Raw genomic sequence first — 16,614 nt, 5'->3', positions numbered from 1 at the left:
CAAAAATAGAAATAAAACAATAAATTTTTGGGGTTCCCCATACTTCGAACTGAAACTCAAAAATTTTTTTTTCATCAAACCCATACGTGTGGGGTATCTATGGATAGGTCTTGAAAAATGATATTGAGGTTTCTAATATCATTTTTTTCTAAACTGAATAGTTTGCGCGAGAGACACTTCCAAAGTGGTAAAATGTGTGTCCCCCCCCCTGTAACTTCTAAAATAAGAGAATGATAAAACTAAAAAAAATATATGATGTACATTACCATGTAAACTTCCACCGAAAATTGGTTTGAACGAGATCTAGTAAGTAGTTTTTTTTTATACGTCATAAATCGCCTAAATACGGAACCCTTCATGGGCGAGTCCGACTCGCACTTGGCCGCTTTTTTTTTAACCGGCAACGTCGACTTTGCCGTCCATTTTTGAGAAAAGGATGTTTCAATGCACTGCCAAGCAATGGAATTCCTTGCCGGCGTCTATATTTCCGAGCTCATATAACCCGGCAACCTTCAAATCAAGGGTGAACTGGCACCTTCTGGGCAGGCTTGCTACATCGTAGGCCACGTCTTCGCCTCGGCTACTCTGTGGCCATGAGTAAGCCCATTTATACAGGGTGCAATCTAAAACGTGATACAAGATAATCAAACCTGAATCTTTTCATGATTTTGAACAACTTTTACTATGGGGTCAATTTTGTAATATTAAAAAAAATTGAGCTGTTCCATAGAAATGGTCAAGGAGAGGTAGACAAAAATGTATGGCAAAGATTTTTTTTATTGTTAATTTACAAAGTTGACCCCATAGTAAAAGTTGTTCAAAATCATGAAAAGATTCAGGTTTGATTATCTTGTATCACGTTTTAGATTACACCCTGTATAATAAAAAAACGCAATTTTGATAAAAATATCCTTGTTTCAGATATCCAGGGTGACGGTAGAATCGAGGACGCCTGAGGGTCGGCGGGGAGATCTAAGACTGACTAGAATCAAGAACCCTGACACTGGACAACTTTTAATATTTAAGGTAACGGTAAAGCCTCGAGCTACTAGTGAGGATTCGAAGAACTCAGATGGCCGGCTCTTTATCATTTGTCACCATGGCTGTCACGTTCTAACAAATATAAAAAAAAAAACAAAAATCGTTTATTCAGATGAAATAAACCCTAACATACATATTTTTTTCTTCTGCCAAACTGCAGTTTGTTGGCAGAGGGAACTCCCTTAAAACATAGATGGGTAAACTTAGCTAATTAGGCAATTGTTAACAGTAGGTACATCTTATTGCTTATGGTGGTAACTTTAATTTAATTTTGTCTAATAGAAACATTTTCATTTTAAATTTAAACATCCTAAATGATTTACATTCCCTTATATCATACGGTATTTCGTTATACAATTTTGGGATCAAGTACTTCCTACATCTTTTTCCATAATAATTTTATGTAAGTTAATTTTTTGTATTTTATTTTATGGATATGTAAGTGCGAGTGACGCATGGCATGACAGGTGATAAAAATGCGACCATGATAGCTGGTCTGGGCGGGACATGTTGCCAGGCAGAGTGATGCCAGGTGGGCCAACATGTTAACGGAGTGGTGGCCGCTTTCAGACGAAAGGAGTGCCTGGCGTCCGTTGGCTCGTTGGGTGAACGATAACTGCTTGTAAACTACCTTGTAAACTTAAACTACTGTCATCGGGCCCTTTATGAATATGAATATATTTTTATTTCGTGTAACACATGGACACATTTTTATTAGTAGAGCTTACAAGCTAGGGGGTTAGTAGGTACAAACATTTAAAACAACACAACACTGATGGGGGAATGCAATCCCTCACAGTGCGACAAGTAGGGACAGTCAACCCTGTCCGCTATCATTGGTAGGATGGTTTAGTAATGTCTATTAAAATATATAATAAACTCCCGGACTCTATAAAAGAAGAAGAAAATTATAATATATATATAAATAAAATTAAACAGTTGCTATTAGCTAAGTCATATTATACCCTAAGCGAATTTTTTATATATAATAATAATATCTATAATTACAAATACATTGAAATTTAGATTTTTTTTGTTAAGACTTGATTTGGTATTTTTGACATAAATTTAATCCTTATTTTTACATTTGCTTATAATTATTGTTTATATTAAGATAATTAATCACAAATTCTCCTCTCCTTGGAATTGTAAATAGTATATTGCAGTGCCCAACAGGGTTCACAAAGACCTAGCTTATAAGTTTACCACCTGTACAATTACTTTATGAAATTGCAATAAAATATTGAGTATTGATATTCGGAAGATTGCGGGTCACTTCTGGATCAGATTGGCTCAAGACCGGGACAAGTGGCCTATATGCTCAGCAGTGGGCGATAAAAGGCTGATATGATGATGAAGGGTCGGTTGCACCAAACCGTTTGGCACCGTTAAAGAGTTCGCTAAATTTTATTGTATGGGAAGTTTCATAGTTGACTGCTGAGTGACCTTAGTCAGTACCGTTAACTGTGGTTGGTGCAACTGGCCCTAAGAATTGAGTAACTATAAGCTAACTTTAAACTGACTTGGCAAGCGACTGAGTGTGATGGTGCCACCAACAACCAACAACGTTCAATTCCTTTGACAATATTACGGTTATAGTGACTATATCACACTTAGACGCTGCCAAGTTACTGTGGATAAGCTCTACGATGGACTCTAATGGCCTTTTTTATTTTAGTACATATGTATACAGGGTTCTAAATTATCCAGATAATTATAGTCTTTGATAATTATCTGGATAGTTATCCGATAAATATCGGATAATTATCCCAGGTATGGACGGCGCTATATTTATTAACTTTGAATTCTTTGATAGTAAAAAGTAGGGATGTACCGACTAGTCGCCGACTAGTCGGGAAAGCCGACTATTCGGCCTCATTTGTAGTCGGCGACTAGTCGGCAAAAATGGCCGATTAGTCGGCACTTTATAAGTGACAGAAAAACAGGGCAAAAAGAAATAAACAGCACATATTTTCATAAGCTTTTTACCTATTTTGCCCAAATTTTTATTTATGGTGCTTACGAAAACTTTTGTTTGAAATTTATTGACCTTGTGGTCGCTTTTTTATAATTTAACGGTTAAGACTCACTTGTTTTAAACCGTTAAATTATTCAATGTTAGTATGTCTCACAACAGTTTAAATTCGCTTTTTTATGTCCGATTGTGCGGTCGCCGTGTGAAACCTTACCTTAGGATTTTAAGATTTAAGATTTTAGGTTTTTTTTATTGAATTTTTTAGCGTTACTATACGATAAATAGCGCGGCGAAAGGGTAAAACGATTGTTTTTTAGTGCATTTGAACTGAACTTAGACCAAACTAATGATCTGGCCAACTATCCGACTAATGATGAAAATGAAACTCGCAATTGCTTATAACATATGTACTTTTAGATTAAAAGCATGATAATTGATTGATACAATTATTAATTATAAGTTACTGCACTCGCAGAGTTATGCATGTTGTTGTTACGCTACCCACTCTTAGTATTAGTTAATATTGTATTTACAGTTTTTGCATCGCACGGTCGAGGGTACGCTACGAATAGCAACCTTAATCCTATACACATAATAACTATGCTAATTTACTGGTGTTTCCTTGAGATGCAAAAACATAATAATACCTACACCAAGTTATTGTATAGCATTAAGTTAAATTTTAATTCTCATTTTAAGTGAATAATGTATATTCTTATGAGAATAAATGTCTTAAACCATAATCGGCTATCCGAGCGCCGATTAGTCTTCCAGTCGGCTAGTCGGCCAAATTAATAGTCGGTACATCACTAGTAAAAAGTAATTGGGGCGTGTTTTGCTATTTTTTTATAAATTTTATTGGGTTATTCTCAAATGGTTAGGTAATTATCAGGCATAAAAATCACGATAATTATCATTGATAATTATCCTTTCGAACCCTGTATGTATAAGATTTATTTTTATTTTTTAGGAGCTAGAATGGCAGAGCGCTCGGATAGAAGCGAAACCCCACGGAGCGTCCGCGAATTTACCACCACTGAGACTGTTACTAGGCAACACACACTGCCGAATTGTGATCAAAAAGAGGCTGGCGGGTGAGTTGTCTTTCATTTAAGGTCTGAAGCAGGGATGTTGCGGATGCCGATTTTTTGACATCCGCGGACGCGGATGCGGATGCGGATTTTTCGAGGCTCACATCCGCGGATGCGGATGCGGATGTCAAGATAGGTACATAAAAAACGTCAAATATTACATTTTAGTAATTTTTATTTCAAAAAACCGGCCAAGTGCGAGTCGGACTCGCGTTCCAAGGGTTCCGTACAATAAGTCCCACTCACGCTTGACTGCTAATTTCTAATAGGTTTTTTTGGCTAATTACTAAATTACCTAGCAGTCTAGCACTTCCGCCGATGCTAAGACGTTCCTGTACCGAACTGTTCCACATCCGCATCCGCATTAAATCCGCATCGATTTTATGCGGATGCGGATGCGGATGCGGATGTTGAAAATAATGCGGAAGTTCCGCGGTTGCGGATGCGAATGCGGATGTTCGCAACATCCCTGGTCTGAAGAGTGTTTACTAGTGTTGCGAATAACGCTAATTTCGAGGCTTGAAGACTCGAACCCTTAAGACTCTCGAGGCTTAATGCCTCAAAGGCGGCAAAGACGATTTCTTACATCCATACGCGTAAAATAAATAAATACAATTCTCAAATATAGTCGAGTCTTCAAGACTTAAGAGTCTTGAGGGCTCGAGTCTTTAAGCCTAAAAATAAGCGTTATTCACAACACTGGACTGTTTACCGACTATCATGACCGAGTAACTAGTTTGTCAAGAACTAATGTTTGACGATCCAGTGATTGATAAAGCGCGCTGAATTCAGTGTATCCGTTTACCGCTAGCTGAGGTCCACTTGCGCCATCCAAGGTTAACCACTAACCCGGGGTCAACCGGTTAAACGCGGAGTTACCAGTACAATTTCACCCTGTGTTAACATTAACTCCGAGTTAGTGGCTAATCCTGGGTGGTGCAAGTGGTCCTGAGATGCAGAAGTTAAATAGGGAATATTACTGCAATGTTTTTCTGCCAGAGTGCATCACTAGCGCCTTTAGTAAACCAAAGAGTTACTTATACATACTGTACCTTAAACTGCTTTTTGACAAGTTTTCACAGACAATCAAATATGACATTGACACATTAAGGCGGTTTGTTTACAAAGGGCCTACCGGCTACCGGGAAACGCGAAATCGAAACTCGGCTATCTGCCTCTTTATCGCTCGAATATGCAAGAGCGATAGAGAGGTTAGATAACAAAATGTCGACTCTCTCGTTTGCGGTAGACCCTTAGATTGTGACTTATTGTGGGAGTGGCGCCCCCCTACGCAGAGTTTCGCATAATATTCCCTATTATTAGCAATCTCCTGTAATCATCTTCCTCGCGTTGTCCCGGCATTTTTGCCACGGCTCATGGGAGCCTGGGGTCCGCTTGGCAACTAATCCCAGTAATTGGCGTGGGCACTAGTTTTTACGAAAGCGACTGCCACCTGACCTTCCAACCCAGAGGGTAAACTAGGCCCGTATTGGGATTAGTCCGGTTTCCTCACGATGTTTTCCTTCACCGAAAAGCGACTGGTAAATATCAAATGATATTTCGTACATAAATTCCGAAAAACTCATTGGTACGAGCCGGGGTTCGAACCCGCAACCTCCGGATTGCAAGTCGCACGCTTGTCAGGTATGACGCTACGGCATACTACGTCAGGCCTCCGTGCTACGTCATCCCTTCACGTCAGGCTACGTCACACCACGTCATCGCCAGCATACGTAGTTAGTTGATGCACCGTTGCATTTAGTGATTGTGAAATCGATACACCGAATATCATTGTGATTAATAAAAGGACCTTGCCGCCTTGACTCGCGGCCAATTGTTACTCCTAAATCGTTTAGGTTGGACACCTAGTTAAGAATTTAATGTAATTTGCACCAAATATATCTTATTCTGTAGTACAGACCTCTTATCAATTTACCTCCTCCGCTGCTGCCACTCCCTACATATATAATTGGCGCAGTCGGTAGGACACTCCCTACATATATAATTCGCTCTTACCGCTAGGCCACCAGCGCTTCTAAGCAATCTCCTGTGATACGTTTCTTTATCTGCAGATTGTGCGGTGATCGGTTCTCGCCTAGCGATCAGACCCGAGCCGGTGGCGTGGGCGCTAACGGACGGTCAGCTCCGCGCGATGTTAGCTTGCGCCGCGGCTTTGGCTGAGCCCGTGAAGCGAGCCACCGCCGCTGCCACCAGGGCCAAGGCTGCCAGAAAGGTACTGTAATACATAGACTAGCCATCCGATCAGGCGGCCTAGCCAAGGTGACGATCGCTTGCGCTTCGCCGTCGAATCTCTTTGTGTCTCTCTATCACACTTCCATATTAGTGTGACAGTGACAGTTGCGTTTCGTTCGCTACGTAGCGTTAGCGATTGGCATGTTGTCTACGGGGCCAGAGCCCGTAACATGAGCCCTAAACTAACGCCTACAAAATGGTAACATCGCTGTCAGATTTCGAAACGGTTCTCTAAATCTCTAAAATTATTTTGCCTAATTTATCTAATTAGTTTTGCCGAATGACCACTTGGCAACTCAACACAATAGGGTATTTGATAGTAGGTATTCAAAATAAATTATAAATAAAGCACCAGATAATTCTTAGAAAAACATAGATATAAGTTATTTTTAAACATAATTTCTACTTGTATTTAATAAATCAGATAGAAATATAAAAAGTAGGCGAGTCGATCGTGACGTCACTTCACACGTTTTCATATAAATTCCATATTGGCAAATCGTTTTGACAGTTCTAAAAAAGAAGCTGATTTGACTAGTAGAAAAGTACCCAATTGAAGTCAGAACCGCAATCGGAACATAATCACTAAAATCTGTTCCGCAGGTAGAAGAGCCGCTGGAACAGATCCACAGCCGCTCGTCGTCGAGCGAGCACGACATCCTCGCGCGAATGTTCGCCAAGCACGACGTTCGAGAAACCTCCTACCATCTGCTGGCGCCGCGGGTAGACCTGCATCTGTGTGACGATCCCGGCTGTAAGTACTACTCTTTTACCATAGGGACCGTGCGCGTTGGAGGGTCTGCCATCTTGTGGCCTGAATCGGAAACATAAACATGTAGCTGGTTTTGATAGTGCACGACACATACCATTTTGTGACTATGCGCTGAAACTTGGCACAGTTGGTTCTTAGCTGGTTTTGAGTAGATTCAGACCGGGAGCCATCGAGAGCCACCGCACATTTAGTGGGGGGGGGGGGGGTAAAATCGCTGCCAACTTAACTTGGTCTCTGTCTACGTTACTTGTCAAATTTGAGGCAAAAACATTTCTTTGATACAATGCCATCGTTACAAGTTGCAAGATTTTCATTGTACGAACCCCGACCTCTATTTTCAAGGCCCTCTTTACCGCACCGACTGCGCCAGTTAACTGTCGTCCCTTTCCTTCCAGTGGGCCGCTCAGAACATCCGTCCCTCTTTAACGGCGGCGCGCTGCAAGTTACTCTAGTGAGCATGCAAGCCGACCTGTTCCCTTACCACAGAGCTTCCAATGATCGAAGACATTGGCGGGGATACCGGTAAGAACTATTTACGGTATAAGAAAAATATTAACGGTATTATTAGTGGTAAGTAAAACTTTAAAATAAGTTATATCACTACATAGTATAAAACAAAGTCGCTTCCCTGTCTGTCTGTCTGTATGTATGCTTAGATCTTTAAAACTACGCAACGGATTTTGATGCGGTTTTTTTAATAGACAGAGTGATTCAAGAGGAAGGTTTATGTATAATTTGTTAACCCGTGCGAAGCCGGGGCGGATCGCTAGTTATAAATAAACTGAAATAGATATCATACACTAAAGAAAATGTGACCAAGTCCACCGGTGCTTACGCGGCTAACGTGCTAAAAAAATTTTGTTAAAAAAATCATTCTTGGTACAAGCTTTTATCGCTGACTGTACTTCTCTTTCCACATGCGACTAATAATCATCGAGACAATTCTAAAAACCCCAAACACAATTAGGTTGGGTTGTTTTATCACAGAGTTCCTATGGCCGCCTCCTGTCTCCATCATCAGATCAGCTCGATGGTACCATAATATTAAATTGTCACTCAACTCAAATATTTATGGGAAGTTTCAGCTCGATTGAATAATGGGGAGTAGGTCTCATTTATCTTTTTAAGATTTGACCCTTGATTACATACATTATGCATTGCTAATTAAAAAAAAACCTGTAAAAATTTTTTAAAGTCGGGCAATAGCAAATTATAAAATAAATAAATAAAATAAATAAATATTGGGGGACATCTTACACAGATCACAACCTAGCCCCAAACTAAGCAAAGCTTGTACTATGGGTGCTAGGCGACGATATACATACTTATATAGATAAATACATACTTATATACATAGAAAAACATCCATGACTCCGGAACAAATATTAGTGTTCATCACATAAATAAATGCCCTTACTGGGATTCGAACCCAGGACCATCGGCTTAGCAGGCAGGGTCACTACCCACTAGGCCAGACCGGTGGTCAAATATATTTCCGACGTACCAACATAGCGTTTTAAATTAGTGCTTAGCCGGCCGGCAATTGCCTACTTTCCAACCTCGACAATAATGTACGTATTGTAACTCGGAGGAATAATCCAATATGGAGTGGTGACACGCACTAATTTCTATGTGAAAAATTCTGCCGTTTTCGGCGCGGGGGGCGAGGAACGCACACAAATAATGTAAACACTAATGCATTTTTTGCATGCGTCGCTACACACGCACACGACAAAATTATCAAACACTAGCATAAACTATATTCACACAAATACAAGAACAAACACAGACAACCCTGTCCGTGAACGAGATGATGTCAGTTTTAAGTAAACGTAAAAGTGCGAGGGACTTGTCGATAATATTGTCGATATTTTATTGACTGAATTTTAACTGTCTGCTTTAGTCAATTATAACCATCAAAAACATTACATGTGAAAACCGGCCAAGTGCGAGTCGGACTCGCGCACGGAGGGTTCCGCACCATCAACAAAAAATAGAGCAAAACAAGCAAAAAAACGGTCACCCATCCAAGTACTGACCCCGCCCGACGTTGCTTAACTTCGGTCAAAAATCACGTTTGTTGTATGGGAGCCCCACTTAAATCTTTATTTTATTCTGCTTTTAGTATTTGTTGTTATAGCTGCAACAGAAATGCATCATCTGTGAAAATTTCAACTGTCTAGCTATCACGGTTCGTGAGATACAGCCTGGTGACAGACGGACGGACGGACGGACGGACGGACAGCGGAGTCTTAGTAATAGGGTCCCGTTTTTACCCTTTTGGTACGGAACCCTAAAAAGGTGCAAGTCTCGCAACGCTTCTACTACAAAAAAGTTTTCAGATGTAATGCTAATGTGAAACCAAGTCGGTTATCATCGTAGTGTACCTTTACTTTACCTACTATTTGTAGGAACTGCAACAGTAACTTTGTAATAGCATATATTTATATGGAATTACAAACTTACTTATGCAGTTCTTAGAACTTTAAAACGTGATTGATATTGCAATATTTTTAGGTTTTCGATGGCTTGGTAAGCTGAAAACTACTTATGTTTAAAATTTATTGCATCTTTTGGAAATCTAAAAAAATAAATCAAAATAACAATATATTTATAATGTTCATATAGATTTTATCGATATTGGTTTTTATGGTGTCCCATCGCTAACTATGGTAGAGTGATACCAGAGTAATAAATTAAAAGTGCCTATTTATGGAAAATGACGGCAGTAAATACCTTAAAATAAATAAAATACAATACAAATATTGGACATGTAAAATAAAAAATATACGATAGAAACTAAGAGAAAAATGAATTTTCAAACAGTAGTAGGGTAGGTGCGTTAGTTTTCGTCCATTTGAAGAAATTGAATATAAATCTACATTGCTGCAAAAATTTGGACTTAAAGCAATCCTTAATGTCGAGACAATATACGAGTATCTATCTACATAAGAAATGTATTTGGCAAGTAGCAAATTAAATATCAAATATGTTATTTGCTGATTAGCAAATAACATATTTGATATTTAATTTGCTATTTTTTATTTATTTTGTCATGTGGACGAAAACTAGAGACTAGAGCATGGACGGAAACTAGCACAATGACCAGATCGGTAATATCACGTTACTTATGATTTATACTATTTATTTCTTTGAATGGATTATGTTGATATAAAAATAAGGTGTTATAGAAAAATAATGTGTTATATAAATTATATAATAATAAGCAACGCAAATTAGAAGTTAGGTATACCTAATGAATATTTAGAAAGTCTTCTTTAAATATTACCCTAAATTAGATCTAGTACCATGAAGTGGTATCACATTCAGACTGACAATGTTTTTTAGTTTTTTGCTAAATTAGTGCACTATTTGATAATATTTACATGTAATAGTACTTACATATGAAAAGAAACGTGTTCTTTAAGTACGCTAGATGTGTCCGATCGGTTTTTACAGGAGAAAACGCTACAATTCGGCATTTTCTGCTCCTAACATTCCGCTTAGACTGACGTTTGCTGAATGGCGTATGACGTATGGCAACTAGTTTTATATAACCTCCTTGACCGGCGGCCGCCGACTTTTGGCAGAGGGGAACGCCTGTTAATGGCGGTTCCTGTTGGTTTATTATTCCGAGTATTGTAAGACTGAAATCCCTAATTAAATAAAATGTTCCAGGGAAGCCGCCACGCCCCACACCCAGTGGTTATCGCAAGCCTTATCGTCGTTTTGTGGGTCACTATTGGACCTTTTGGACCCGAGACCCTTAACGCCTAGTAATAAGGTACGTTTTCGTTTATCCTTTTCATTCTTCTAAAAATGGTTTAGAATGATAATTATTTGTTTTTTTTTTTAATGTCGTTATCATATAGTTCTGTAAGTCTTAAAAGTGCGTGTCCGCCATCTGGGAATCCTAAATAATCTCTGAAAACCTTAAAATCGAATACCATGGCGGTTTTCATAAAACAGTTGCCAAAGCAACTCACGTGTCATAAACCTTATTGTTCATTGAAACATATTTTCTAATCAATAAGATTTTTGTAAAAATGTGACAGAAATTTTTCAAAAACAGATTTTAATTCCTTGTAATAATATTGATAATCCCTCGCAGCCCAGTCAAGTGGAGAAGAAGAACGAAGAACCCGTGTCAAACGACTTCAGTCACAAACCGACGCCCACACAAACTAGTGCTTCCACCGCTCCGTCCGCCAACACTACCTCACAAGGTATTTTAACTGCAAACTGCAATCGCAATTTGGCGAGGAATATAAATTGTTAAAAATTGTTGTGTACTTTGTGATAAATAAAAAAAAAAAAAAAACGTGATCTGACCATAAACTTACTAATTCGAGGTGACGCCGTTATTTCAAAGTCTGGACAAAGTTTGTCTTGTACCAAAGAGAATTTGAAATAGAGGCGGATTGTCAAAGTAAATTATGTTGGTAGCCACAGTAAATTCACTGCTATCTTTTATTGAAATTAACGCCACCTACCTGACAGTAGGCCAAAGGTATGGTGCAATCTTTTCGAGAGAACGCGCCATAACCTTTGGCCTACTGTCGGGTAGATGGCGTTAATTTCAATATTTAACAAATTAACACATACCAGTGAAAGAATAAGGGTCAAAGTCAAATGGCGTGGCGTTCTAACAGTTTTAATATGCTGTCGAAAGATGGCAGTAAATGTACTGTGCCTACATAATTTACCATTACAGTAACTCTCTATACACTCTATTCTCTTAGCTTGTACCGAGCAAGCTAAAACTGTTTAAAATTGTAGTCGAATCTAAAATTCAGAAATTTTAAGGGGTCAATTAATATACATACCAAAAGGTGGATTTACTCTTTTAAAAGAAAGATTTAATTTTTTGAAGTGAAAACTTCTTTAGCGGCGCTGTGCACTTTTTGTGATGGGGAAAAAATGTTAAACTCGTAACAGGTGTCACGCGACTGTAAGATGTCACGGTCACGTGACCTGATCGAAAAACTGTTACTTCAATGTCATTGAGTTTTTCTTTATTGATTTAAATGCCATCTAGTGAGTTTCGATCTAACTGGTACTAATATAACTCGAGTACTAACAGTGATGTGCTTAGGGGTTTCAAGTAATGCGACGAAATAACGCTAGATGGCGTTAACCTCAATTATACATAGTGCTGCAGACATTTTGCAATAGTGATTGAGTTTTCACTTCTGCCGGCACTCCCTGAGTGCACCCCGTTGTTTTTTTAGGGTTCCGTAGCCAAATGGCAAAAAACGGAACCCTTATAGATTCGTCATGTCTGTCTGTCTGTCTGTCCGTCTGTCCGTCTGTCTGTCCGTCCGTATGTCACAGCCACTTTTCTCCGAAACTATAAGAACTATACTGTTGAAACTTGGTAAGTAGATGTATTCTGTGAACCGCATTAAGATTTTCACACAAAAATAGAAAAAAAACAATAAATTTTTGGGGTTCCCCATACTTCGAACTGAAACTCAAAAATTTTTTTTTCATCAAACCCATACGTGTGGGGTATCTATGGATAGGTCTTCAAAAATGATATTGAGGTTTCTAATATCATTTTTCTCTAAACTGAATAGTTTGCGCGAGAGACACTTCCAAAGTGGTAAAATGTGTGTCCCCCCCCCCGTAACTTCTAAAATAAGAGAATGATAAAACTAAAAAAAATATATGATGTACATTACCATGTAAACTTCCACCGAAAATTGGTTTGAACGAGATCTAGCAAGTAGTTTTTTTTTAATACGTCATAAATCGCCTAAATACGGAACCCTTCATGGGCGAGTCCGACTCGCACTTGGCCGCTTTTTTTATCAACCAGCTGTAACTGTAAACATTGCTTAGTTAACTCATTTTCCGATTTTGATTTAGCAATATTAAAATTGGTGTGTTATTTCAGCATCTCCTACTAGAACGAAGATACTTCAGCAGTTGGGCAAGTTGATGACCACGTGCCTCGTACTTAGGATAGACGATTTTACTGTTTACAAGGTATTTATCACACATTCAAGTTGGCGACAACTAGTCGAAGCTACGTTTCAATCAACTACAGAAAGATTGCATCCTAATCTCAGTTCCGTCATTCAATATCTGCTTGACCCCGAGATAAACTAAAGCTTATCTGCTTTATGCATCTGGTCATGTGATTTAGTATGCAGGTTATTTATTTTTATAAATTAAAATTCGACTGAATCGGTGACTTCAACAATGCTGAGGCTTGTGGAAATATCCATACCAAACTTTCTTACAGTTGGCGTGTGAATGATATTATTTATTCTTAGTTTTTTTTACATCATTTTTAGGTGTCTACAAAATCCCGAGAGACGCCACGCCCCCTGGTGTGCGCAGAGAAGTCCACAATGCCGGGCGACGCAGGGTTGCTACACGCCGAACTGACACACTTCTACTATCCTGGAGACGTTAACTTTCCTGGTAAGCAAATTCTTACTATAACAGTTGTTAGTCGGGGTGCGGGGGCGGGGCAAGGAAATGAAAGACGTGCGTCTCGCGTAGGTGCATCTATTCGACTGATTTGCATACGGTCGCAGCCGCACTACTTATTACTAACATCCCTCCACCCTTAGCCTAAAAATATTGTTTGTAGTTTACAACGTTTCGATTTCTCCGCGGGGGAGGTGGCTCGGCCAATGGAGAAGAATCAGGTGACTCGAACTGATCGGCGGTTTCTCCGGCCGAATCTGACGTAGGGCCTGCCTGGTAAGCCTCAGTTTGCTCAGAGCGCGGGGGCACAGTCCCTTCGCCTAAATTGGTCCCGATTTGCTGCTCCGTGCGATGTGTAGATATGTCGTTGCCTTGCTCAATTGGAGTCGCATCCATCATAGGAATCAGAACCTGTTCCTCCTCGGCAGGTACCACTATAACTGGCGCATCAGCGTGCTGAGTTGGAGTCACGTCGTTTCGCTGTACTGGTGGCAAAATAATTGCAGGCATTTCTAATACAGTTTGGTCCATGTCGTTAGAGGTACTAGAGTGAGTCGCCAAATCATCACGTGATACTTCCTCCCCTTTTAGTTTCAACAGTTGATTAGCATGTCTTTTAATAATGCTGTCAGAGTCACTTAACTTGATCATGTACAAACTTTTACCCATTTGATCTATTATAGTTCCCTTTGCCCAATAGTTTTTTTGTGCACTGTACATTTTAACTAAAACTATATCGTTCACTTTAAAGTCAACAACTCGTTTCCCGCCGTAGTATTTACACTGTGAAAACTGGTTATCTTTTACAACGCATTCGAGTGCTGCGTCAGCTGTTGCTGGGCGATGCATGGCTAGTGTGTCTAATCTACTTCTTAATTTGTGGCCAAAAACGACCTCTGCTGATGACTTACCGGTTGTGCTATGTATTGAATTTCTGTATCGCATAAGAAATTCTTGCATTTTGCAATTAAATGATTTCGGATTAATCCCAGACAAAATGAATGATTTAAGCGCTTTTTTTATTATTTTAACATATGCCTCAACCTGCCCGTTGCTACTCGGGTTATATGTTGGCGAAGTTAAATGAGTGATTCCGTTCCTCAAACAAAAGTCCTCAAATTCCGCTGATACAAAGGAAGTGCCATTGTCAGTACATATGGTGTGAAACAACCCAAACCGTGACATTAACTCACATAACTTTTCTATCACTACTTTAGACCCATATCCGTTTGAAACATCGAAACATTCAGGCCATTTTGAATACGCGTCAATAACAATTAGGTACATTTTGTTATTTAAAGGACCTAAAAAATCTAAATGTACTCGATGGAATGCGTGTGGCGGGAACGGCCAGGGCGTCAGAGGGGCACGCGGGGGCGAAGGTCGTAAAGAAGTACATATTTCGCACGACGCAACAAACTTATCTATATCTGCAGACATGCCCGGCCACCAAAACCGGCTCCGAGCCTCTGCTCTCATTTTATTAGACCCTAAGTGACCAATATGCAGTTCCGTTAGGATTTTGTTGCGACAATTAGTAGGAATCACGACCTTATGACCTCTAGTTACGCATGACTTTTCAACTGCTAATTCGTTTCTAACAGAGAGAAATGGCTTTAAACAGTCACTAACTTGACTAGGCCACCCTTGCATCACATATGTGCGTACAGTTGAAAGTACATTATCTGCCAATGTATGTTTACCTAATTCGCTAATAGTTATTAACTGCTCATTCTCGTAAACAAAGTTAATGTAAGTAGCTCGGTCGGCGGCTACGGCTGGCTCCGCGTCAGCTGTTTCCTTATCAGTTACTCGCACCGCGCGGCTGAGATAGTCAGCTGCGTTGTGGGCACTACTTACATACTCAATAACGAAGTTATATGACATTAGGTAAATGGCGTACCGCTGTAACCTATTTGCCGTAACCTCAGGTATTCCTTTGTCTGGATTAAATATTGACAGTAAAGGTTTGTGATCAGTCCTAAGTACAAAAGGAACTGATCGCCCATACAAATAATGGTGATATTTGCGTACCGCATAGATTAATGCCGTTGCTTCCTTTTGGATCTGACTGTAGCTCTTCTCGGCTGACGTGAGCGACCGAGACGCGTACGATACAGGTCTTTCGATGCCATCGGGTCCAATTTGGGACAAAATTGCCCCTAAGCCCCAGGGTGACGCATCAGTGGTCAAAATTAGTTTTGCATCTGGATCAAAATGAGCCAGCGTTTTTTCTGAAATCAATTCCCGCTTAATGGTGGATACAGCTACATCATGCTCTTTCCCCCATTGCCACGGAACATTTTTCTGTAACAGGTTATGTAATGGGCTTAAAATAGTCGATGCATTTTTCACAAAATTACGGTAGTAATTCACCATGCCCAAAAATGATTTAAGTTCGGTGACATTGGTTGGGATTTTTGCATCACTTATTGCTTTTATTTTGTCTTGACATTTGTGAAGACCATGGCGATCTATTTTGAATCCCAAGTACGACACTGAGTCTTGGAATAACATGCATTTTTCTTTTTGCAATACTAAACCTGACTCTTGCAGCCTATCAAACACTTTATTTAACCTCATCAAGTATTCCGACCGATCACGTCCGGTTACCAAAATGTCGTCTTGGAAAATCAGAACACCCTCTAACCCTGATAATATTTTATCTAAAGTCCGTTGAAATATTGATGCCGCCGATGCTAGACCAAAAACTAGTCTCGTGAATTTAAACAATCCTTTAATAGTGTTTATTGTTGTTAACAACTGCGATGACTCACTCAACAATAACTGGTTGTAAGCCTGCGACAAGTCTAACTTAGAAAACTGCTGACCGCCATGTAACTTTGCGAATAGCTCTTCGATGCGCGGTAGCGGGTATTTTTCTATCACTAACTGCTTATTTAAACTAACCGAGTAATCGGCGCATAGGCGTATGCTGCCATTGTGTTTTAAAACGGGCACTACAGGGCTTGCATAGTCAGAAAATGGCACTGGTACTAAAATCCCTAAGCCTACTAACCTATCTATCTCATTTTCGACCT

The 16,614-nt window shown here is 39.6% G+C and overlaps 3 protein-coding genes across 3 annotated transcripts in view; 2 read left to right on the top strand and 1 right to left on the bottom strand.

Moving 5' to 3' along the window:
- LOC134654661 (zinc finger BED domain-containing protein 4-like) overlaps window positions 1–16,614 on the bottom strand; it is a 1,082,235-nt gene that overhangs the window by 138,899 nt on the left and 926,722 nt on the right. The gene's annotated exons all lie outside the window — the stretch shown is intronic.
- The window catches only part of LOC134654657 (uncharacterized), a 186,332-nt gene that overhangs the window by 50,182 nt on the left and 119,536 nt on the right, over window positions 1–16,614 (top strand). The gene's annotated exons all lie outside the window — the stretch shown is intronic.
- The window catches only part of LOC134654475 (uncharacterized), a 75,428-nt gene that overhangs the window by 9,640 nt on the left and 49,174 nt on the right, over window positions 1–16,614 (top strand). The window contains exons 5-13 of the mRNA XM_063509915.1: window positions 922–1,026; window positions 3,987–4,110; window positions 6,180–6,340; window positions 6,964–7,114; window positions 7,528–7,654; window positions 10,811–10,916; window positions 11,244–11,358; window positions 13,032–13,123; window positions 13,435–13,564. Of these exons, the coding sequence (XP_063365985.1) occupies window positions 922–1,026; window positions 3,987–4,110; window positions 6,180–6,340; window positions 6,964–7,114; window positions 7,528–7,654; window positions 10,811–10,916; window positions 11,244–11,358; window positions 13,032–13,123; window positions 13,435–13,564 (1,111 nt within the window). The remainder of the gene's footprint in view (window positions 1–921; window positions 1,027–3,986; window positions 4,111–6,179; window positions 6,341–6,963; window positions 7,115–7,527; window positions 7,655–10,810; window positions 10,917–11,243; window positions 11,359–13,031; window positions 13,124–13,434; window positions 13,565–16,614) is intronic.

The sequence above is a fragment of the Cydia amplana genome, chromosome 15 (assembly GCF_948474715.1).
Source record: "Cydia amplana chromosome 15, ilCydAmpl1.1, whole genome shotgun sequence".
Lineage (NCBI taxonomy): Eukaryota > Metazoa > Arthropoda > Insecta > Lepidoptera > Tortricidae > Cydia > Cydia amplana.
Note: the sequence above shows the minus strand (reverse complement) of the source record. Positions and strands in the feature narration are given on the sequence as shown.